Source organism: Pithys albifrons, chromosome 9 (assembly GCF_047495875.1).
Source record: "Pithys albifrons albifrons isolate INPA30051 chromosome 9, PitAlb_v1, whole genome shotgun sequence".
NCBI classification, from domain to species: domain Eukaryota; kingdom Metazoa; phylum Chordata; class Aves; order Passeriformes; family Thamnophilidae; genus Pithys; species Pithys albifrons.
The window spans coordinates 15,305,170-15,328,890 of NC_092466.1; the positions used below are offsets into that span (position 1 = coordinate 15,305,170).

General features: G+C 56.3%; 1 protein-coding gene across 2 annotated transcripts in view; it reads right to left on the reverse strand.

Annotated features, from left to right (window-relative positions):
* The window catches only part of SLIT1 (slit guidance ligand 1), a 61,684-nt gene that overhangs the window by 4,682 nt on the left and 33,281 nt on the right, over positions 1 to 23,721 (reverse strand). For both annotated transcript variants that reach the window (XM_071563180.1, XM_071563179.1), the window contains exons 5-31: positions 13,207 to 13,278; positions 13,008 to 13,079; positions 12,508 to 12,579; positions 12,037 to 12,200; positions 11,487 to 11,634; positions 10,913 to 10,984; positions 10,575 to 10,646; positions 10,401 to 10,472; positions 10,136 to 10,279; positions 9,838 to 10,001; positions 9,701 to 9,724; positions 9,067 to 9,211; positions 8,853 to 8,927; positions 8,483 to 8,626; positions 8,053 to 8,196; positions 7,765 to 7,931; positions 6,568 to 6,700; positions 5,450 to 5,518; positions 4,976 to 5,047; positions 4,679 to 4,750; positions 4,304 to 4,375; positions 2,610 to 2,773; positions 2,112 to 2,236; positions 1,797 to 1,894; positions 981 to 1,120; positions 509 to 602; positions 151 to 288 (exon numbers count right to left, since the gene is read on the reverse strand). In XM_071563180.1, the coding sequence (XP_071419281.1) occupies positions 151 to 288; positions 509 to 602; positions 981 to 1,120; positions 1,797 to 1,894; positions 2,112 to 2,236; positions 2,610 to 2,773; positions 4,304 to 4,375; positions 4,679 to 4,750; positions 4,976 to 5,047; positions 5,450 to 5,518; positions 6,568 to 6,700; positions 7,765 to 7,931; positions 8,053 to 8,196; positions 8,483 to 8,626; positions 8,853 to 8,927; positions 9,067 to 9,211; positions 9,701 to 9,724; positions 9,838 to 10,001; positions 10,136 to 10,279; positions 10,401 to 10,472; positions 10,575 to 10,646; positions 10,913 to 10,984; positions 11,487 to 11,634; positions 12,037 to 12,200; positions 12,508 to 12,579; positions 13,008 to 13,079; positions 13,207 to 13,278 (2,928 nt within the window). The remainder of the gene's footprint in view (positions 1 to 150; positions 289 to 508; positions 603 to 980; positions 1,121 to 1,796; positions 1,895 to 2,111; positions 2,237 to 2,609; positions 2,774 to 4,303; positions 4,376 to 4,678; positions 4,751 to 4,975; positions 5,048 to 5,449; positions 5,519 to 6,567; positions 6,701 to 7,764; positions 7,932 to 8,052; positions 8,197 to 8,482; positions 8,627 to 8,852; positions 8,928 to 9,066; positions 9,212 to 9,700; positions 9,725 to 9,837; positions 10,002 to 10,135; positions 10,280 to 10,400; positions 10,473 to 10,574; positions 10,647 to 10,912; positions 10,985 to 11,486; positions 11,635 to 12,036; positions 12,201 to 12,507; positions 12,580 to 13,007; positions 13,080 to 13,206; positions 13,279 to 23,721) is intronic.

The following is a 23,721-nucleotide window of genomic DNA, read 5'->3' on the forward strand; positions in this document are numbered from 1 at the left end:
GATGGATGGATGGATGGATGGATGGATGGATGGATGGATGGATGGATGGATGGATGGATGGATGGTCTTGGTAGCCAGGATTTGTCCCTCCTGGCACAATGACGCACAACCACCCCTACTATCCCAGGTGCCCTGTCTTCCTGGTGATACCTGTAGCCCTCAGCGCAGAGGCAGGAGTAGCCGTTCACCTCATCCAGGCAGCGGGCGTTGTTCTGGCACCGGTGGTCCTGGCAGTCATCGAAGTCCTCACTGCAGTTGCTCCCCATGTAGCCAGGGGCACACTCACACCTGGGGCAGGTGGGGGGCTCAGGACTGCCTCTTCTGTTCCACTGTGCTGATGGATGCCTGCTCCTCCTGGCATCGCCCTGCCCATGTCCCCTCACCAGCCTGCTCCTGTGGGCATCACCCTGCCCATGCCCTCTTGCCAACCTGTGAGCTGCAGCCTCCCAAATGCAAGTCTACCCACCCTCACAAAGCCAGGAAACGTGGTTTGGGAAGGGAGTCTCACCTGGGTCCCTGGCTGGTAGAGATGCAGGTGGAGTCATGGTGGCATGGGTTGAGCTCAGATGAGCAGAAATCAGGCAGCTGCTCACAGAATTCCCCTGCAGGGTAGAAGAGCAGTTGACCATGAGCTCCAGGACCAGAGGGGCAATGCCAGGCCCTGCAGGGCAGGGGGAACCCACAGGGGACCTAGCTCAAGGCAGGGAGCCACCAAACCTGCAGCTTCCACCCCCATGGGTGCAGGGCTCTGCTCTGCTGGAGGCAGCTCCTGCCTGAGCCAGGCACTGAGGGCATCCCAGGGTGTGGGGGTTCAGCTGGGTGTACCCAAACTCAGGACAGCTGAGCCCAGAGGCCTTGGTGATGGACACTGGGACAGCAGGCAAAGGAGCTATTAGCCTCATGGGTGGGAAGATAGTACTGGGCACATCCCCCTTCCAGGTCTGTGTGATTTGGGGATGGTTAGCCCCCATTCCAGGTACCTGTGTAGTGGGCAGGACAAAGGCAGGTGTAGTTGGTGGCACTAGGCACGCAGGAGCCCCCGTTCTCACAGCTGTGCTCCTTGCAGGGGTTGCTGGTGGCACGACAGCTTGGGCCCTCGAACCCCCCTGGGCACAGGCACCTGACACAGGGCAGGGGCAATGTCAAGGGGGAAAAGGAAATGGAGATTTTTGGGATGGTTCCCCCAAAACAACCAGCACAGGACCTTGGTGCAGAGGACACATACACGCCAAGAGCTGGGTTTGGTGTCCCCATCGAACACTGGGTGCAGGGGTGGGTGGCAGCACAGCCTGCCCAAGGATGCTGAGTTGCCACAACAGGCTGAGAGGCCACTCAGTGCAGGGGCTGCACCACCCATCTCCTCACCCCCGGTCTGCCATCTATCTCCAGCTCCTAATTGCATCCTGGTTCCCAGAATGGCCTGAAGCATTCAGGGCAGTGAAGGTTATATAGGGGCAAGGCAGCCCCTCAGGGAGCAGCAGTGACTCCAGTGACAACAGCAACCAGTCCCAGCCACAAATCCCACTGTCCTTTATCCTCCCCATGCCTTCTGCAGTGATGGAACCCCCTTTCTCTGCCATGACCTTGGCTCAGGAGCCCTGAAGGGCTGGGGGCCATGGGGAAGTGGAGCCAGGCAGCATTGGCTGGAGCTACCATGTGAATCCAATATCCCAGCTATATGCCCAAGGGAGCACGCAGGAGGAGAAGGAAATATCAGAACTTGTCTCTGTGGGGTGCCAGGGCTGCATGCTGCTGCCCAAACACCCACCTTTCATGGATTCCTATCCATCACTCACCTGAACCCGGCACCTTCCCCCTCCTGAGGCTGGCATGTCCCCCCATTGGCGCAGGGGTTGGAGGAGCAGCTGCTGAGTGCCACCTCGCAGTCCCTGCCCTAGGGAAGGATGGAGAAGTGAGAGCGAGGAGGGTGCCACAGCACCTTACCCAGCTATCCTTGACACATCCCACTCAGTGGGACACTGGGGCAGACAGGGAGGGTAGATGGTCCTGCAGACAGCGAGCTCCAGGGGCACAACAGAGCCCCTGCTCCACTCTCTTGCCCTCTGCAGGGATGTGTCCCCATGTGCTGGGGATCTCTGGGACCAGGGTACCTTGAAGCCGCTGGGGCAGGTGCAGCGGTAGAAGCTGAGGGGGTCGTTGTGGCAGGTGCCCTGGTTCTGGCAGGGGCTGGAGAGGCAGGGGTTGCACTTGGCCTGGATGCTCAGGGAGGGTGGGCCTGTGAGATGGAAGGCATGGAAATGATTGTCTGTGTGGGGAATGATGGGGATATGTCCTTTGATGGACACAGATGTGGGGAGCAGAGCCTCAGCTGTGTCTGGGGCCAGAGCCTGCCCTGCCAAGGGGCTGTGCATTAGGCAATGGGAGAGCCACCGGTCTGCTCAGTCACCAGGGATGTGCCACCAGCTAGGTAAGAGGATGGAAGCATCCTGGCCCCCGTTCTCCACAAAGCAGCTCAGTGTCTGAAATCCAGGAGCCACCTAGACTTGAGCATTGCTCTGCTGGGTGAGGGGCAGGAGGCAACCCAGCTCCCCATGACACCTGCTGCCCTGCCAGAGGGGGCACAAATGGACAGCATGGGCACCTCTCACCTTGGCACTCAAACTTCTTGGCAGGGGTGGTGAGCAGCAGTTTGCCTTCCATGTCAGGGGGCCCAGCGCAGCGGGCGATGCCTGGCTCCTTGTACCCTGTCTTGACCCAGCTGGAGAGCCAGCGTAGGTTGCAGCTGCAGTACAGGGGGTTGGCCCCAATGGCTCTGCAGGAGGAGAAGGGCAAAACTGCACCCACTGCCCCATGGAGGGAACTGGGCTTGGAGCCAGCTGGGCTGGCATGTGATGGGGGAACCAGTGCTCCTCCACTTCTGGACACACCAAAGGTGCAGCTCATGGTGGGAGGACTGGGAAACACTGCCCCACAAAGCTGTCCAATTATACTACCCTGCTGCCAGGTCCACAGCCCATGCAGTACCCCATGCTCTGCTCTGGCGCTCTCCTCCACTGCCTACACAGAAATTCTTGTCAGTCCTTCTCCAGCTCACAGACAAAGCTGCCTGGGGCCAGTGCAAACTGGGTAAAGTACCTTGAGGCCATGCAGAAATAACAGGACCTGTACGAGAGCAGAAGGGCCAGCCTGGGCTCTGCTGTACAAGTGTGCAGGACAGGGACACAGGAGTGGGCTGATGGGGATGAGCAGTGGGTCACGGCCAGAGCTCATGCAGACAGCATCAAGGGAGAGGAAGGAATTGCTCTGGGAGAGGAAGGAGGAGGAGGAGGAGGGAGGGTTGCTCTGCTCCACAGCAGAGAAGGGCAGGGAAGCAGTGGATGACGTGGGAGGTTGCTCAGGGCCTGGATGCCCCTTTATGTCCTCCTTGACTGCAAAGGTCAGCAGCTATGGAGGGCCGGTGTGACCAACACCTGTGACGAAGGAAGGAGATGGCAGCCCAGAAAACAGGCAGTTTAGACAGCAGATCTGCTGGGGCTGACAAACCCAGTTCTAGAGCACCCACAGCGCTGGCTGGTGACAGAGCATAGCCTGTTGGAACAGGCAGTGCCGGCTGGCAGTGGTAAAGGCACCATAGGCTTTGGCAAGGGAAATCATAGCAGAGCGAGCAGTGCTGCTCCCAAAAAGCACAGGGAGGTCAGCACTGGAAGTCAAGATGCTCTTTGCAGATTGAAGGAACAGTCTGAGACCCTCAGGATGCCAAGAGCAGGACTGGTCACTGGCAGATAGGTGGGAACAGCCTAGCAGAGATTGGGAGGGGACCAAAAAGACACTGTGAGCAAAGCTGAACCCCAGCTCTGGGTGGTGGATACAGGGCAGTGCTCCTTGGGTACAGGCTACCTTAAAAGGGGCTGAAAAGCCACCACTGGCAGGAGGATGCTCAAGGCCAGATTTACAGGGGGCTGTTGCAGGGGAAGTGCACTGGTGAAAGGCTAACAACACACTAGTGTGGGTCAGAGTAGCCCCTGACAAGCCACAGCCATGTCATTTTGCATGGCTTGACCTGCATGTTGGAGAACCCCCAGGGACCTAGTGGATCATCCAGCTAGGACCATAAGGTGATTCCAGCAGTACTGGGAGATTCAGTGGCACACCTGGTCCTGAGCCTGAGCATGAGAAGGGAAGTGGGACACAGCACTACCCAACAAAACCTAACCCTAATCAGCCCAGAGAAGAGGGGAGGTGGCGGCTCACCTTCCAGGGAAGGTGGGCTCAGCCCAATGGTTTTCAAAACTCTCCTGAGTCTGTGTCCAGCCCTGAGCACTGCAGAGCAGGAAATACTCACAGGTGAGACAGGGAGGTGACATCTGCGAAGATGCCCTCGGGGAGACTGGAGATATCATTGCCATGGAGAGACCTGCAGAGAACAGAGGGTCCTGTGATGCCCATGGCTCCAGGGTAGGCTGCAAGAACTATGACCAGCTGGGCTGCCACCACCTTGCAGGCATGTGTGGCAGGCCTGGACTCCACTACATTGTCACTGTTGCAAATGCACTGTCTGCTCTGAGAGGCAGATGAACCCTGTCATGCTTCTCCTGCAGTCTGTACCCTGCCTGCCTGCCTGCACCCAGCTCCAAGGGGGCACAAGGGATAATGGACACAGGCAGCAGCAGAGAAGGGTCCCCCAGGGCTGTGAGCAGGATTATGGGCAGGTACTTACAGCAGCCGGAGGGAGCGAAGGCCCTCAAAGGCCAGTGGAGGGATGCACTGCAGGGAGTTGTAGCTGAGGATCCTGCAAGAGGGAAGGAGGTAACACAGCCGTGTGTCTTGCAAGAAACAGACCCTGGGCTATATGCTGCCCCCGCACGAGCTCCAACTCAAACCAGCTTCACCCATGCAAAAGGGTGAGACCCCGGGTCCCCAGCATCTGCCAGTTTTCTGGGGTCCCCTAGGAACAGACCCCTGCAGCTCAGCTGGGCTGTATGCCGGTGTGGCATGCCTCAGGGGTTGCACTTACAGAGTGGTGAGCTGACTCATGTTGGTGAAAGAGGAGTTGCTCAGGGAGCTGATCTTGTTGTTGCTCAGATCACTGAAAAACAGAAACCCCAAGGATTGGAGCCAGCTGGGCCCTGTCCCCACTCACTGCTCCCCTGCCTGCTCAGCTGTGATAGGGTGCAAACAGCAGCATGGCACAGCCTCCAAGGGAGCAGCAGGGCTGTCACACTGGGTCATGGTAGCGATGGTGCTGTCCCACCTCCATCCCATGCCTGGCATCAGCACAGGCAGTGAGCACCCAGAAGCAGAGCATCACTGTCAGACAGCTGTGTTCCAGAGCAGAGGGGAGTCATAGAGGGATGCTGGGGGTCCCTGCACACTGCCAGGCCCCTCCGTCTCTCCTCAGAATCAGGTACCATGGGCAGCAGCCTCTGTTCTCACCCACAGGTCCCAGCAGTGCCGCTGGCTGCCTGGGTTCCTGCTCCTAGCTACTTACACAAGCTGCAGGTACTTGAAGGTAGAGAGCTGCCCAGGGACCTGAGTGAACTGATTTCCATCCAGGTAACTGCAAGGTAGAGCAAAAGCACCTTGGGGTGGCTAAGAAGCAGGAGATCCCTCCCTCTGCCCCCTCTTTCTCTTGTGCACCACCATGTACTTCAGGCTGCAAGAGGCATTTCCAGAACCACCTCCCTCCCAGCATCCAGGGCCCACAGGACTCTCAGGGGACCCATGGGCTGGCAGGACAGCTAGTGTGTGAGTGCATTAGTACACCTGGAGGCTTTGCATGCAGGTTCCCTGGGGACAGTATCCCAGCAGCCTATGTGTGCAAGTGCAGACAGCCATGTGCTGCTTTTACACATCTGATGTGAGCGTGGGAGGCCATAACCATTCCCAAAGCACATGAGAGAGAGAGCAGAGGATGTAGAAAGAGGAGGGATGCGCAAGACAGTGGAGGGGTATGTGGGGGTGGTGTGCGTAAGTTTGTGCACAACCAGTGCCTGCATCCCATGCACAGAGGACTTGCTGCCGTCCCCATCCCAGACCCCCTTTAGTAGCGACGGGCATCAGGGAGCCTGCACATCCAGATCTGGCATGGCTGCTTGGGTGTCTCCCTGACACTCATGGTGATGGGTGGCTGACCCCAGACAAACCACATCCCATCGCCTGTGTGCTTGGGGCTGGACCTGCCAAGAGCATTCCTGCAGCCCTGGTGATCTGGCAGAGGCAGGGTGTCCCTGTCCCTGCCACTGATGGCAGGCTGCTCAGAACCACAAAGCTGTGAGCTGCATAGCTGCATGGGGAATGCAGTAGCAGGGGGGTGACTGTCCCTTGCTGACCCTCCCAAGAGCCAAAAAGCAGAGACCGAGCTGCTGTGACACCTCTTGCACATCACCCTTGGTAGCCCTGAGTCAGGATAGAGGATGTTGCTGAGCCCCTTGCTGGTGTTGGGGCTGACAGGGTCCCATGGATGGGTGGGGGTCCTGCTCCCACTACCAGGCCAGGATGGAGGGTTTTTGCCTTGACACCTGCAATCCCACAGCAAAGTTCTCCCACCCAGAGCTGCAAAGTTAATGGCGGTTGCACGGAGAGTTTGGGCACTTGCCCACCACTCACAGCTCTGTGACGTTCTTGGGGATCCCCTTGGGCAGGGCCTTGAGGTGCTTGTTGCTGCAGCGGACAACCGTGTCAAGGCAGGTGCACTCTTGTGGGCACTGGGGCCGAGGGATGCAGGTCGTTTCCTCCTTACCTGCACCAGGCACAGAAAGCCACAGTCACCAGGGTCTAATCCCTGGGCATTGTGTGAGCCCAGATTCAATGTCTTGTGCCTGCCTAGGATGGCTCCCCTCCCATGCCAACCATCCCTCCTTGCTCCCAAAGCAGGGTGTTGCAAGCAATAGCCTCAGCCCAGCTAAGAGATATCAGTGCAGGAATCACTCCTGTGCCCAGAAACTGCTTGCCCTACTGGTGTGGACACAGCCAGCCAGCTCAAGGCTCCTCTGATTTTCACCACTTTCAAGCAAAAATGCAGTCCCAAGGACAGCAGAGAGAAGGGTGCAGAAGAATGGGCTCAGCTCTGCAAATCTTCCTGAAACAACCTCCTTTACCCATCTCCCAGGCACAGGCTAGAGGGAGCAGTGCCTGTGCCAAACAGCCAGAGGAGCTGGCATTGCTCCCCTTCCTTACCATGGCACTGGGATCCTGTGAGAGATATGTCCCTGGGACAACCGTATGCTATCTGGCACCGCTAGGAAAGGAGCAGGATGCAACCCTTCAGTATTTGATGTGGTGGAGGAGCGAAAGCAGAAGAAAGGGTGATTTGTTTGTAAATATTTTCCAGAGGGCTCGAAAGCTGCTCTAAATTTAAAAAAAAACTCATAAAAAAGGGTTTTCTCCCCACGCACACTCCCCGTCTGCTCCATCTGCCCAGCTCTGGCGCATGTGCAAGGCTGAGAAGAGAGAGAGGGAGTGAAGGAGTAGGATGAATGCTGGTGGGCTTTGCCTACACATCCGCTCCTGCCAGCACCCAGGACACAGTATTTGCCAGCATAGACCTGCCTACATACAAGAGTCATGTGGTGCAGTGGGCGCAAATTCCTCTCCCAGATTCAGAGCTTGTGTATTTGAGTGCAGCCTCAAGGGCTTGGTACCAGGAACAGAAACTCATGCATCATTAAGAGATCATTCATGGGGCCCCTGAACTCCTGGCTTGCCATGTGGCACATCCTGGGAGCAGAGATGGTGCTGGGACAGGGAGCATGGTGTCATCCTGGGAAGAGCAGCCTGGTTTCCACCACGGGGCCAGTGAGTTACCTTCCTCACACCTGAAGTCGGGGAAAGCCACGTCCTGGAGAGGGATCTGCCGCAGGAAGTCGGGGTTTTGGCACCGAGGATTCCCTGTCACAATCTTCCTCTTGCGCAGCCAGTCCCCCAACCAGGCCAGCTGGCAGTTGCAGTTGAAAGGGTTGGCAAGCAGGTTCCTGCACATGGGAAGGAGCACAAGGGCATCACCCAAACAGTCACCAGGCAAGGAGACATCCCGCAGCTCCCTGATGCGATGTGGACAGCCTGGGATCATCTGACACCACGCCCAGGACATACAGTGTCGAGAGGGACTGAAGTGTGTCGAAGGCGCCTGGCGCAATGGTGCTGATCTGGTTGTCATACAGGGAGAGCAGGCGGACATTGCGTAGCCCTGTGAAGCTGTCATTGTGGATGCAGCTGATGCGGTTGTTCCTCAGCATCCTGTAGAGGGAAGGGAACCACGGCTCCTAACAACCTGGGCAGGTGCCATGAGGGAAACCCACCTCAGCAGTGCCCAGGCTGTGCCCTCCTCACTGATGGGCAGCAGCATGAGCCTGAGCCAGTCCCTCAGCAGCAAAACCCTGCCCCTCCTAGCTCTGAATACAGCCAGCTGATGGGCAAGGCACACCTAAGCTGCCCCTGCAGTGATGCAGACTGCACCATCCACAGATCATGGACAAGGCAGGGAGGCAAGGAGTGCTCATGGCAAAGGGGGGGTGTGACTCACAGTGTCCTCAGTCCATCCAGACCCCTGAACATGCCGCTCCGTACAGACTCCAGCTGGTTGACAGTAAGGTGCAGCTCAACGACAGAGGATGCCCCCTCGAATGTCCCATCCTCAATCTCTGACACCTTGTTGTTGCTGAGGTTGCTGTGAAGAGGGTCAAGCAGGGATGAGGTCTCTACTCTGACCTCATCCTGAACCCCACCACCCCCGGCTCCCACTAAGCACCCCATGATGCCAGTACCTCAGAGGGGATCCTCAGACTGGGAGGTGCCCTCCATTTCATGCTCCAGCCTGCCCTGGTATCAGGACCATCATATGCCTTCCCAACCCACAGGCACTCCTGAGGAGGCTGTGTCTGCCCGATACTCACATTTTCTTCAGATGTGGGAGTTTCTTGAAGATGCCAGTAGCCTCCAGGATAGAGATGTCATTGTTGTTCAGGCGCCTAGGGTGGGCAGCAGGGAAAACAGCTTAGAGGATGGCTGTAAAGGGTCCAGCACAGCTCAAACCCTGAGCAAAATCCCAGAGCCAGCAATGCTCCTGCTGCAGAAGGGAAAGCAGCATGGCAGAGAGGAGACTCTTACAGCTCAGCGGTGGACTGAGGTACGCGATCTGGGATCTTGGTGAGTTTCAGGTTAGAGCACTCTACCACACCGGATTCACAGCGGCACTTCGGGGGGCAGATCACGTCACTATTGCACTCACTGTTCAGCTGGTAATCCTCTGTCCCTGCGTGATGGATAGGGCAGCATGGGGTCCAATGGGCAGAGGCACTGGGGGATTGCGCCTGCCCTCTCTTCCTCTGATCCTTCCACACCCCCAGATGGTCTTGCTCACTTCCCCAGCTCCCCTCATCACAGCCCCTGTGCACATATTACTCTTCTCTGTGCCCAAAGCAGCTTATCTGCAGGGATATTTCTGCTGGCTGAAAGGGACACTGCACTGCCCATCACCCTCTTGCAACTGGAGCTGGACACAGGGGATGCCTCTGTGCCCATCCAGATAACAGCATGATGAGAGTTGCTGCAACACATCTGGTACCCAGTGCTTCTTTTACTGTGGCACCTGGGAACTCAGCAATCAGAAATGATGGGAAATGCAGAGTGGTCTTGCTGGGCCAGACTGTGGAGCCCTGGCACAACCACCCCTGCAGGCAGCCAGGCCAAAAGGGAACCATGCACACACTCATGCACACATGTCTGTGGCTCCTCTGCTCACCTGGGATGAAATACTGCTCTTTGGCTGAGGAAAAAGAAAGCACATCAGCACTCTGAGCACACAGACACCAGGCTGGAGCAGGGCCAAGGACAGCCGTGCCACAGGGTGTCTGTGACAAGGATGGGGACAGATCTCACCCGAGCAGCGAAACTTCTTGCTCTTGATCTGGCCGATGCGCTTGTTGGCCAGGCGCCGGGGGCTGGCGCAGCGGGCACCACTGGTCTCGACAGGGTTGGCACGGAGGAAATCTGCCAGCCACTTCAGGTTGCAGTCACAGATGAAGGGGTTCTGGGCCAGGTGCCTGTGCCAGGGACAGTGGGTGACACACCCTCATGGGCAGTGAGTTGTCACCAGTGCTAGTCCTGGCTACCCATCAAGATGCTTTTTCCCAAGATGTGCACCTGCCCAGGTACTGGAGCTAGTGTGGGCACTCACAGGGTCTGGATGGCCCGCAGGGAGGTGAAGGTGCCCTTGGCCAGGCTCTGGATCTTGTTGTCATAGAGCGAGAGCAGTGAGAGGTTCTGCAGGTCCTGGAAGGCATCTGCCCGCACACAGTTGATCTTGTTGGCATTAAGAAGCCTGTCAGGGAGGGAAGGATGTGAGTCTGGGGATGCCCTTCACTGCACCATGGGTGCTGGGGACCTCATCCCTGCTTCCTTGTGTCCCCAAAAGGCATCTCATGCAGACACTGGTGCCTTACAGCAGCTGCAGGGCAAAAAGTCCCCCGAAGACACCCTTGGGGAGGTCTGTGATCTTGTTGCCATACAGCACCCTGGGAGAGAAAGGCTGGTGTGAGAGAGGGGAAGTGATGTGGGCCATGGTTAAGGGGGTGCAGTGTCCACAATACCCCATCCAGCCCAGTGAGGGCACTTACAGGGAGTTCAGTGAACGCAGTCCCTGGAAGGCGTCAGGGGCAATCTCCGAGATCTGGTTGTTGCTCAGGTCTCTGAAACCCAAAGGCAGAAGGTGGCCAGGTTCCCTCTTGTCTTGCCCCATGTCCCCATCCTCCTGCTTGGTCCAGGGGACCACCCATAATACCCAATACGAAGAGCTGGGGGTATTCAAGACCCCCTTTCAGTGCTGCCATATGGTGCACCCGTGTCATGGCAGGTGTCCCATATCTGTCAGTCAGAGGCTGCAGGCTTTTGGCAGTGACCAGCAGAGTGAAGGGTGTTGGGGTTCGGGGTGAGCTAGTGGAGGCTGCACACTTACATCCTCCGCAGTTTCTTGTAGGGGGAAAAGGCACCTGGAGGGATGGACTTGATGCCATTAAGTTCCAAACGTCTGCAAAGAAGAGGGAGAGAGGAGGGCTCTAGGGCTGCCCAAGCCCCAGCACCCCGTTCACAGGGCTGGGGGCTGCAAACTAAAATTGCAGTAAGTTATCCCACAGGTGTGGCACCATTCTGCCCAAAGGCAACTTGCATCCTGTGCTTGGGGCTTTCTCCACCAGGAATGGGTACCATGAGTGAGGGGACCATGGTGGCTGAGGTGGGGGGAGCACCTCTTCCCTTCAGCACCTTGGGCCTGGGGGTGCCTGCTGCCTCCCAGAACTTTGTGCACTGTCCCAGCGGGGGCTTTGCACCATAATTGGATTCCCCTAAGGAAGATTATTTCTCTATTTACATTTTTAATGCAGCTAAATCCAGGGCTAAATCTGGGCAGCGTGAGAGAAGGGCAAGGAGGTCCTTCTGCTCTGGTGGTGGGCTGAGCTATGGGGCTCGCACCTGTGTTCCCACTGCTTTGAGCCATCCAGAGCCCAGTGGTGATGGTGTGGGGCCATACTCACATCTCTGTCATTGTCTCAGGCAGGTTGGCGGGGATGGCCGTCAGCCCCTTGCCCCGACAGTCCACAATGCCGTTGCTACAAGTGCACATGGCTGGGCAGGAGCCAGAAGACAAGCTGCAGAGTTGGGCACGTGCTGGGTCTGTTTGTCCTGCCAGGGAAGCAGTGAGCATTGGAATTGCAAAGAGCTGGGCCAGGTGGATATGTGGCAGCATCCCAAGGAAGGGACCCCTGGTGACAGCCTGGTATGCTGGGACAGTTTGTCGCACTTTTGAGCAGGTGCATAAGGTCCTGGTGCACCCCAGCCCAGCGCAAAAGGCACACAGCTAAAAGGGCACAGACTGATGCACTGTCACACTGACAGAGTGGTGTTGTCCCCATATTGTCCCCACACCAAGGACAGTGCTGACCTGAGATGAACCCACAGCATGCATCCAGGCTCTGAGCTGGGGCACATGGCAGTGAGTAGAGGTGGGCTGCATCAATGGGACAAGATTTGTTCCCCTAGCCCATGTCCCTGTCCTGGCACCCACTACCTCCCCGTCCTCCTCACCGGAGCAGCTGAACTCATTCTTCTGGATCTCAGCCACATTGAGGCCACGGAGCTGGGCAGGAGCAGCACACTGGGTGAAGAGCCCAATGGTGGGGCGCTGGCGTAGCCACTGTGAGAGCCAGGCCAGATGGCAGTCACAGAAGAGATGGTTGGAGTGCAGGCGGCTGCAACCAGATGGGGCAGTCAGCAGTCACAGGACAGCTCCTGCCCACTCCACTGCTCTCTGGCTGCTTCAGGCTGGCTCATCCCAAAGGATGAAGAGGGAGAAACAGAGAAGCCCAAAAGCATCTACACTCGTTGCCAAAACCATCTTACTTTGCAGTGCCTGGGGATGCTCTGCAGAGGATCCCCTCCATTCCATCCCCACAATGCTGTCTCAGCACTGCTGAGCTGCCAACACCAGCAGGATGGCTGGGACCAACCCACTCCAGACCAGGAGGTCCCTCCCATCCCCATGGCCCCAGCACTCACAATGTCCGCAGTTTGGGCATGTGGTTGAAGCTGGACACAGGGATAGAAGTGATATTGTTGTTATTCAGGGTCCTGCAGGAAGACAAAACAGGGGAGATCAAGGTGGACAGGCTGTAAATGGGAATGTGAGATCGTCCAGGTGGCACCAAACCCTTGGGAGGAACAGGACCCACTCACACCCTGGCACAGGGTGAATGGATGGAGAAGCACGGCCTGGGGACAGCCCAGGCAAGTCCCTAGGCAGGACTTGCTGCCCTTTCCAGGCTTCTTCTCTCCACAACCACCAGCAGCCAAGTGGGCCCCCACAGCAGGATCAGACACTGGAGCACAGCTCTGCAGCAATGGTACCAGGCCCCTTCTCAGCCCCTCCTTGAGGCCAGGAAGAAATGGCATGCTGAGGATGTCCCTTCTGAACCTCAGCAACTGGGGACACCCAGGGACACCCTCACCCCACATGGGGCTTGCAGGCTGGAGGCTCCAGCTGGCCCCTGGCCACTTACAGGACCTCCAGCCCCCGTAGGGCACGGAAAGCCCCATCCTCAATGCAGCTGATCTGGTTCTTGTCCAGTTGCCTGCAGGAGAAAACCAGAGAGAGAATTGCTGAGACAGCCCAGGCAGAGAGCAACTGGTGGCTTCCGATGCCTTCTGCCACCAGACCTGACCCCAAACTCCCTCATGCCCAACACTGCCAGGACTCACAGGTTCTTGAGGTCGGTGGCCCCACGGAATGCTTTCCTGGGGATGGCCTGGATAAAGTTCTCACTCAGGTCCCTGCAGAAAAAAGAGACAGGAAGGAAAATGAGCAGTACCTGCAAAGCATGATGCCCCGTGGGAGCAGGGGATCCACAGGCAGGGGCATGCCCCAGCACTCTTTGTTCCCTCAGGAGCTCTGACAAACTGTAAATTTAGCTTCAGGTCTTTGGCTGACCACTGGTCTGCTGGCTGTCCTGAGGCAAGTCCAACTCCATCCATGGTATCTGAAAGTGAATGGGGCTCCCTGGGGACTGCTGTCCCTGGCTCAGACAAGCAGAGCGGCATGGCACAGCTCTGGGAAAACCCTCCATCCTTAAATACTCTCTGACAGCTATAATTATGGGTCCCTACTGATTAACTGGTAATTACACTTAGAGGCTCCAGGAGGCATTCCCATGGAGCCTGACCCGCACTTCAGAGGGCACAAATAATAGTGTCATTACCTACTTCATCATTGCATGGCATTGTCCATGTAATGACCTGCTCTGCAATGCCAGGGTGTGCCAGGCCTGCAAGGGCTCCATGTTGCAGGCTGGCAGCAACTCAGATTCCCTGCCATGCCTGTGCTGGTTTTTAATGACCATGAAGACCAAAAGTCTCACTGAAAGTAGAGTCTGGGTGGACTGGCTCAGTACTGTGAGGATCTGCCTGTCATATTTGCTCCCTGTGGCTCCCAAATAGCTATTCACTCTCCCACCCTAAAAGGTCAGGAGCTCTTTCAAGCCACATTGCCTGCTCCCAGCCCAATGCCATTACAGTCCTGCTCCAGCCACCCAAGGCAGGAAGTTAAGCCCCACATCTTTCCTGGCATAGGGATAGTGAGGCACAATGTAGCGTTTTCCCTATGCAAACCCATGTAAGTCCACGGGTGAGTGAGGAGTAAGACCAGGGCATCCTGCACAGATTAAGTGTCCCCCAACATTTACACAGGCCACACAGACACCCCTGTCCCAGCCCCAAGAGGTGGTTTGGGGTGTCCATAGATGCCAGCATTTCACACTCAGTGCTCACCAGCTCTGCTTCAACATAACAAAGCCTGTTCACTGCTGATACCCTGGAGCAGTTGGGCTGCCTCAGGATGGAGGCACAGCATCCACATTTCTCCCCATGCACTCATTTCCTCCAAAAAATGGGGTCAGCATGGCCCACAGGCTGCTTGCAAAATACCTGGAGGTCTCTAAACTGGGACTTCACCTCCACCAAAAGCTTCACTTGCACAAGAAGAAAATGTCCTCAGAGGGAAGCATCAGCATTGCCCAGCCACCAAGAAAATGCCAGATGGTCCCATGTGCAGTTTGTGCATTACTCTGGGTCGTTCCTGGAGAACCAATCTCGGCTGGCAAAGCATCATTGCTATGGCAGAAGGGAAATGCTGCCCCTGGAACAGTCCAGGCTACTGGAGAAGGAAAAGCCCAGCTCCTTTAGGAGCATCAGGCGCAGTTTCACCACTACCCACGCGGCGGCACTGCCAGGCTGCCCTGTCTGCGCCGCCTGCGCCAGCTGTTCCCACAGCTCTGGAGTGATACTCCCTCCCTTTCCACCGAGGGATCGGGGTCCCCTCACCCTCTCCAAAGGGGAAGGCCCTGATACCTGCAGCAGCCCCCAATACCCCAGCATCCCTTCAGAGGCAAACGTCTTCTCCTCATATTCTGATGGGGAGGTTATGAGCCTGGGGACCCCTAGGAATAACACTGACCTTTCAGAAAAACACATCATTGCACCAATTCCTCTTTTCCCCTTTAGCTCCCAGAAGGAATCCCCTAGAAAACTCTTTGGAAAAAACAGAGAACAACTGTTTCACCCAGGTAGATTGTAATAGGACAAGGGGGAACAGTTTGAAACTAAATTTAAATTAGATGTCAGGAAGAAATTCTTTACTGTGAGAGTGGTGAGCTGCTGGAACAAGTTGCCCAGAGAACTTGTGGATAACCCATCCCTGAGGATGTTCAAGGCCATCTCTGCCCATGGCAGGGGATTTGAACTAGATGATCTTTAAGGTCTCTTCCAACCCAAACAATCCTGAGATTCTATGAACCCTCCAGGTGAAGTTCACCACTCTTCCAACCAGTGAATTCAATGCATTGTACCCCTTCTTGGTAACTGCCTTCCTCCAACATTAAACCCATCACAGAGGTAAGTACCACACTTCAGTGCTCTACACCCCTCTCCCAGCTCTGGTGCTGCCTGCTTGGACAGGTCTTGCCTGCATCTTGTTTGGCTCCCTCATGAAAAACTCACTCACATTTCTCCACTCGCAGCACATGGGAGTCCCGATGCACCCAGGGAGTAAACCCAGGCGACTGTCTCCAAGCTGCTCATTTACAGCTCGCAGAAGAAATGCTGCTAGAAGGTTGCAACTGACTTTGCAAGGCTTCTCCCCTTCACAGCTTTTTGTGACAGTCACTGATGAAGTGCTGCCGTTGGGGGTACTGAAGCCAAAAGGGACAGACGCTGGATGCGAGGGTTTCAGCAAGGCCCCGGCACCCAGCTTAGATTGCATGGTTACACAGCTGACAACACCAGGACAAACACATGCTTTGCCTGTGGGATCCTCGGGCCCCAGCGTTGGAACAAGGCGCAGCCCCTTCCCTCCTGGTGTTTCATAGCCCCCAGCTATGTTTGCTTTACACTTTGGCACGGAAGAAACAGCAGATGGCACGGCTTCTCCTCCCTCCACCGTGCCGCTTGCAGCACCAGCAGCAACTGCATCGGTGCCGCCTCGCACCCCGCCAAATACAAATGTGCCACTGCAATCGCATGTGGAGTGCCAGGTTGCAGAGGTGACCATAAGCACCGACAGGTCTGACAACTACGCTGGGGACCAGCTGACAAACAGGTCCAGGCCAGGATGGGGAGTTGCCACAGCCATCCTCACTGTCTTTTCTGGTTTTACTTCCAGGTATTGTCCTAAAGCTCCAAGTTGAAGAGTTCCTGGTTATTGAATCCAGGGGATACCCAAACGGCCAGTCCATTCACAGACCACCATCCTCCCTTCCCTGTGCAGTGATTCCAGGGCATCATGCAGCTGGAGTTTGTCTCTGCACAGCACAGGGTGCAGAGGACTCTGTGGTGCAAAGGGGAAAGGATGACAAGGGTTGAGCAGGTGATGGAGGGCACCTCTGTCCTCAGGCTCACCTCCCACACAGACTTTCTGCCCCAGCAGATGCCTATACAACAGCAGCAGCCAGTTCCAGCCCACAGCTGAGTGATGGCAAGAAGGCAAGTGCCTACTTTTCTTCCAATTCCACCTGAAAGCCTCACGGCCAGGCTATATCGACACAAGTTCCCTCTGGCTGGGCAGTGTGAGGGATGGCAGTGGTAGGGGATTGGGATATCGGGAGCTTTCTTACAGCCTGCTGCCTTGGCCCCATTGCTTGCACGACGGCTGTAGGCGCAGTATCTGTGGCGGATCAGGAGCTGCCCAGGCGCTGCCTCTCCTGGCAGCCACAGCCCCATCCCACCACTGTCGGTTCCCGGGGAGCCTCGGCGAGGAGCCAGGCGTGGGGACGCGGCTCTTCGGGGCTGGCAGGGGCTCGGTGGAGGGAGCCAACCCCCCAGCGCGACGCCCTGCCCGCGCTTAGCGGGGCGCCCGAGCAAAACTGTTCGACATGGCTTCCCAGTGGGGAGCCCACTCAGGCAAACAAACCTCGGCAGCCTTAATCTCCCCGGCAAGAGCCCGGCGGGCCGGAGGGCGGGCGAGAGGGAGGGGGCCGCAGCGGGGCTTCGGCGGCCGGGTAGGGAGGCCGCGGCTATTACCATGCTCTCATTCTTTAGGCTAATCCCGACTTCACACTTTAACCTGATTGAGCCTTGTTTGGCGAGCGGGCTCCTTGCGCCGTGTGTGGGGATTAGGGCCGGACTCAGCGGGGAGGTAATTGCTTCCCAGCGGCGCTGGCCCCGCATCCTCCAAGCCCCCTGCCGCCTGCCAAGAGCGCTGGGGCGTCCTGGCAGCCCTCCGGCAAGGCGCTCCCCTCGCCAGGCAGCCCGGTTTGGCAGCGGCCACCGGCGCTGGCTCTGGGGGTGGTGCAGAGGTCCATCTTTTCCAGGGTCAACAGCCACAAGGGCACCTTGTCCAAGCCAAAGCTGCAGCCCATGACATGTTCCAGCCATACTGGCAAGGGCTGTGGAGCCACACTGTGGCAAGGGAGTGACTTTGTGCCCTGGCAGTGCCTGTATGCCCAGGCCCAGCTGCCAGCTTTCAGGCAAGTGAAGTTAGGGGAAGCTGCTCCCCTCTTTAGTTTGTTTTCTCCCCAGCATCCATGCTGCAAATTCATTAGCATCCCATGGTCTCCCAGACACTACCCTACTCGCTGGGGCAAATCAAAGGCATTAACCCTTTAGCCTCTGCCAGCACACAGTTCCCACGACAAAATGTCCCTGCTCACAGGCTGGGCACTGCCTCAGAAACTCTGTTCCACTGGTACTGGGACCAGTCACTGCAGGCACTAGCTCAGCCACAGCAACCACCCACCATGCCTCAAGCAGACAAGGCAACTGCCCTCGCAACCAAAGCTACCAGCCCTGGGCAGCATCAACATTTTGGGCTGGGACAGGTGCTCCTCAGATCTCAGTCTCGCCTCACTGGTGCTGTGCCAAAGTGCAGCTGGCATTTCCCCAAGCCAAAGGGCCTACCTGGACTAACTGACAAGGACCATGGAACTGGCAGCTATTAAGCAGCCTATTGTCTCAGATCACTCCACACATGCTCTTTGTCCCAGCACAGCCTGTCCAGGGCAGAGGGATGAGCAGGCACAGGGCTGCCCTGCTAGCACAGCTGTTCAGCCACAACCTCCACCATCCGACAGGTGACAAGGGGTGAGCTGAACGGACAGAAAAACTTGTGCGTTAGGCAAGATCGATAGACTAATCAGCACTCGCATTAGTAGCCCAGAGTTCCCCAGGGGTTTTGCACTTCTGTTTCTTGCTTCAGGACAGGAGCTGCTGCACCCACGGCTTGTGCTGGTGTCAGCACAAGTGAAGCAAGTGTCACCCACATGTCCCAGCTGCACAGTCCACTCGAGGTGATGCATACAAGTCCCCAGTGCTGCAAGGACCCAATGCCCATGGAGTGGTGTCCCCGAGGGAAGCTGCTTGGCCGACCAGGGTTGAAGCAGCCACCTCGCTGCTGTATTAGCAGGATGCCACAGTAATAAGGTCGAGTTTTGTCTGCCATGTCACCTGCCCCAGTCCCCAGTGCTGATGTGAGCAGGGCCCCACAGTCCTGTATCAGGTACAGGCTCCTGTGGTGATCCCCCAGCATTACATCACACTGTTTGATTTTTAATGGGCTCTGCTGGCCCAGCTGCTAGCACCACTCCATCCTGAATAAGGGGAATGAGACAGATCTCCCACTCTCCCCACCCCATCTCACTCCACCATACCCAAGGTCATGGAGAGCCTGTGCACTGCCTGCTGCTGCCTGATACCCCCTGCAACCCCAGCCTAATGGTGTTTGCACAGGACAAGGTGGAATGGCAGAGCCTGATGCAAACAAGCCAAGCTGGTGCAGCATGGTGAGCTCAGCATGAGCCTCTGCCACTCAGGAAAGAGATTGCAGGCTTTCTGGAAAAGCCACCTTGGCAGGGGCCAGAAAGACAAATAGGAGGGGAGGGGACAGGGTCCGAAGCAGGATGGTCTAGGGAAAAAGAAACATTATTTGCTGCTTGCACCTGCCATGCTGTGCTGTGGCAAGAAACACCTGCAGGTGGATGCTCAGGAGCTGCCATGAGACCAGCTAGGCACATCTCTGGTAGCACCACACTGCCCAGCGCAGGCTACCAGACAGGGAGGATGGCTTCACCACTGCTCTGCAAGCAGGATCTGTCACCCACCAGGAATCACTTCTCCTGTCAGCCTGTTCTAATGGCAGGTAGAGATGCACAACCCTTCTGCTCCCCAGGGCAATATGAGGACATCAGCTTGGAGTTAGCCCGATGCTGGCACACCCAGCCAGGGCAGGACACCAGGGTCCCTGCTCCAATCTCTGCCTATCACTCTTGTCTCTGGCATTCTGGGCAGAAGGAACATGAGTCAGGGAGGGTTGAGCAGCGTGCTGCTCCTGCAGGAGTTCAAAGGAGAATGGCTGGTTGCTGTGAGGAGCATCCCAGGCTGGGTAGTGTAGCACAGCCCTCCCCACTGGCAGCTGGAGCAGAGTGGTTTCATCAGGCAGCCCCAGCCGCCAACAATTACATGCTGAGTAAATCGATGTGATATAATTGGACTATTAAGATCTCATTATCCTCCTGCCTCCGGCTGCCACAGCCCACAGCAAGATGGGGGAGACCGTGACCTGCAGCCATAGAAACTGCCTCCCAACCCGGACAGCCTTGATGGGTACTGGGGACAAAGTGTATGGAGCAGGGACAGTAGAGAGGGGACAAGGGTGGTGGCAGCAACCTATATTCAGCATTCAAGACACCTCTGTGGCACAGCAGAGCACTGTGCAAAGGCAAGGAGGTGTTCCTACAGCGGTTCTAGAGATGAGGACATCCAGCCGCCCTTCTAGCATGACAGCAGCCTGAGAGGCACCACTAGCCTCTCCCACCCTGTGCAGGGCTCATTGCACCTGGGTGGAATGGGGAGTTTGGTCTCTATATGCACTTTCATGCATACATCTACCCCATCTCTACTGGAAAGTGAGGCTCGTATCTCCGCATGTGAGTTGCAGGGTCCTCATGCTCTGAATCACACAGGCTGCCCAGTCCTGGGGGGTCCCTTTCCCTGTGCAAGGGCGGTATCCACATCCATCACCTGCTTACACACCACCCATGGCATGGTCTGGACTCCATGGGCTGGTCCTCCCAAAGGAACCATTATCCTCAGCATCTCTTGGCCTCCAGGATGATATACCAGGTTACATCCACTGAGGTTCAAGTCACAATAAATGATCATTTCCCTTAGGAGAGCTGCCCCCATCCCCACATGAGTCTTCTTGTTTCAGCACCAGTGAAAGCAATGGATCAGAGCCTTATATATCCCTATAACCTATATATCCTTAAGGATAAAACAATCCTTACTGGAGCAAGGCAACACACAGCTAGGCACTATGATGTGCTGAGTGTCTCAAACCACAGACCTCAGCATCCTGTCAACAAATTCTGCCTGTCCACTGAGTCCACACAGCAAAGTGTAAAGGTGAACAACGGCAGAGCAGGGAGCAATGCTTCATGCATGCTACCCTATCTTCCCAAGGCCTCCCAAAGTGCTGTGCTGACCCCAAGCTCTGGCCCTGGTCCCTTCCCTCCCAGGAGATGGAGATGCTTCCAAAAACATTAAAGCCAAAGACGTTTGTTGCTTGGACAGATGAGCCGAACACGTGTAAAAGGCAACATATGCTCATGGCAACAGTTAGCGAGAGGAGTCCCAGCCCCAGCGTGGTGGTGTTGATTTAGCAGAACATTTCAGGGCAGGCAAAAATCTCAGCAGCTTCAAAAGGACGCTGCTGACCTGTGCCATGAGCCAGGCTGCTGTCTTTACTGAAGCACCAGCAACTGACACCAGCTGGTATCACCCAACAGTGCCACCACAGTGCGTGCATGGGCTGAGAGGGCACACCAGGAATGATGAGGTGTATGGGTGCATACCATGGTAGCTCCATGTTTGGACACAGTGGAAGCTGGGAATATGCAATGTCCTCCATAAGTGGGATGATCTGAACAGAGAAGGTATTTGGGCAAGCCAGACTTTGCTAAGCAGGTCTCTGCACAGGGCAGTGCTGTGTGGTGGCTCTAGTCCAGGTCCAGCAAGGATTGGCTCCTGCATGGGATGCACTGCAGTGCCAGAGCCACAGGACTCAGCCTCTTTGGGAAGGGAGATGCCATGGGAACAAGGGGAGCTGGCCAAGGAAAAGAGGGAAGGGTGGGAAGGAGGGGAAATAAAGCATCTGCTACACACCCTGGAGCATCTTCAGAGATTGAAACAAGTTAAAAGCAGCAGCTTTAATGGAAACACAAGTAAAATAACAAGCTGCAAACCCTGAGTGCCTGTCACCGTCCCCTCCCCACACTGTCCCTTTGTTCTAGCAACCTCGTTATCGGCAGGAAAGGGAGCCAACACGAGGCTAAGACATTGCCACCATGTCCCTGCTATCCCAAAGCACCTTGAGAGAGCCACAAAACCCGTTGGTGCCCAGTGCACTGTGGTCTGGCAGAGCACATGCAAGGCGTAGCCAGTCTGTCACTTTCTGCAAAGGAACCTGCTGTGTGACTGACACATCTCCCCCGGCTCCCACTATCTGCTGGGTGAGGATCCATCCCTTCCAGCAAGTATCAATCTGGACACAGAGTGTTAGAACTGCACCTGTCTGGCTTCACAGCCTGTGTGTCCCACTGCCACTGAGAGATGAGGCACGCAGCTGGTGGCCCCACTGCTGCATGACTTCCTGCTTCTCTGCATCCCTGCTTCTTACCACCTCCAAGTCCCCTTTGCCCTGGTGTTCAGCAAGTCTCTTCTTCCTCCTTTCATGTTTTTGCTTCTGTCTTGCCCTCTAGTAGTGGAAAATCCCTGCATGAACCCTCCACCAAAGCATGTTTTCCTTCCAGTTCCCACACTCCCCTCCAGCCTGCACACCTACCTGCTTCACATTTGCATCACCCAGCTCATTTCAAGCATGTTCCCCACACACTGCAAATTAAAAGCACAGATCCATCCTATTCCCCAGCACTGCACGCCACACCCTTCAGCCCTTCAGAAGGAAACTGCTGCCCACAGGGGAGGACCCCAGCACTCACAGACCCAGCAGGAGACCCAGCAAATCAGACTGCCATGGCATGGCAGCTGCAAAGCTTGGGGCAGAGTGAGCCAGGGGGTGGTGGCAGGAATCTGCTGGACCTATGTGGCTCTGCCTCCAGCAGACAGTAGCATGCCAAAGGAAGACCCTCCTGTGCAGTTCCATGACAGTTAATGCAAAGGTCAGTCCTCCCTAATCCCATCATGACCTCATGCACGACTGTGCCTTGCCATGAGAAGTGCCAGGTTCCAGCCCTGCATGCCAGGAAGCCTTGCATTCTCCAGCACACAGCATGTGCTCCCTGCCTGCCAGCTCACACCCGAGAAGACACCCTGAACTTGATGCTGCAACACTCATCCAAGGTGTAAATGAAAAAGCAAATAGCTCTTCTGGTGAGCCAGCCCTGAACCCTGTGGGAAGCTGGCTGTAGTTCTTTGTTAGCGAGCTCATCCTCTGGGTTTGCAGCACTGTGGAGCTCAGAGCTAATTGACTTCTAGGCTCTGAGGCTTTTAATTGCTAATAAGTGTGAAGCCAGCCCTGCCAGACCTCCTGGATTCCTCCGAGGTGTGAATGAGGCTGAGCCAAGCTGAGAATTGCACCCCGGCTGTCCCAGATCTGTCCCAGATTTCGGTGAGCCAGGAAGTGATGCTGTGGGATCTGTGATGTTGCTCCTCAGTTTTGCAGGTCCCAGGACAGCAACCGGTCCCAGCATTGAGAAGGGCTAAAGCAAACTCCCTGTGGGCTGGAGGATGCTCTGAAACCAATGCTGAACCTTACAAGACATAGCTGGAGTAACTTGACAAGGTACCCTGGCATAACTAAGGGACCTTCATACTCCTCATGCTCAGACCTTAGCACTAACACAGATAAAACCCTTGCTCCAATAGCAGCTGTATCTCCTAGCCTGGCTTCCTGAAGGAACTTGGGAGCAACCACAGAGCTGGCAGTCAGATCCAAGGTGGCAGATGCATTGCAGGTGAAAAGCATCGGGTTGTTGGCAGCCAAGGTGGAGCCAGTGGGACATCTCAAATCCTGCCCAATAGCTGATAAAAGAGATGTGATTTTACACAGGGCTGGGAGGAAACAGCCCTGATAGGATAAGGGTCCAATGGGAAAGGAGGGTGGGAAACAGTTGCAAGAGCGCCCAAGCACAGGAACTGAACACAGGAGCACACAGCAGGGAAAACCCAACAGGCAGATAAAGAGACTTCATCCCATGTGCCACACATCAAAGCCAGGATAAGAACTGCTGGAATGGCAGCAAAGTCCAGCTGCAAGGCTGGGCCCAGCCTGGGGCTGCCCTTGTCCCAGTAAGGTTGCTCCCAAGAGGGCTTGGGAGAGCACCACCCAGTCATTGCCATGCCACAGGGAGCTGCACCCCAACCCATAAGGGTTACCTCCATGGAACAGCTCTTTGAACAGCTCCCGGCACAAACCCACACTGCAGGTCCAGGGAAGCCTCTGCCTGCAGGCAGTGAGTGCAGCTGCAGCCCCTATTTTAGTCATAAAACACAGCCACCCACAGACCTCGCCTGTGCTGGGGATCAACAGCCTCTCCTTGTTTTGGGGAGGCAGAAATGAGTTGCTGCAGGCACATCTGGGCGTTCCTCCTGCCTCTTCCCAATCCATGCATGCATGGAGCCTTGGAGGAGTATCAAACCCGACAGCAACAGCCAACCACAAGGCACAGACTGGTGAGCCCTGGCTGTGAGCCTGCAGACACCTGGGGGTCT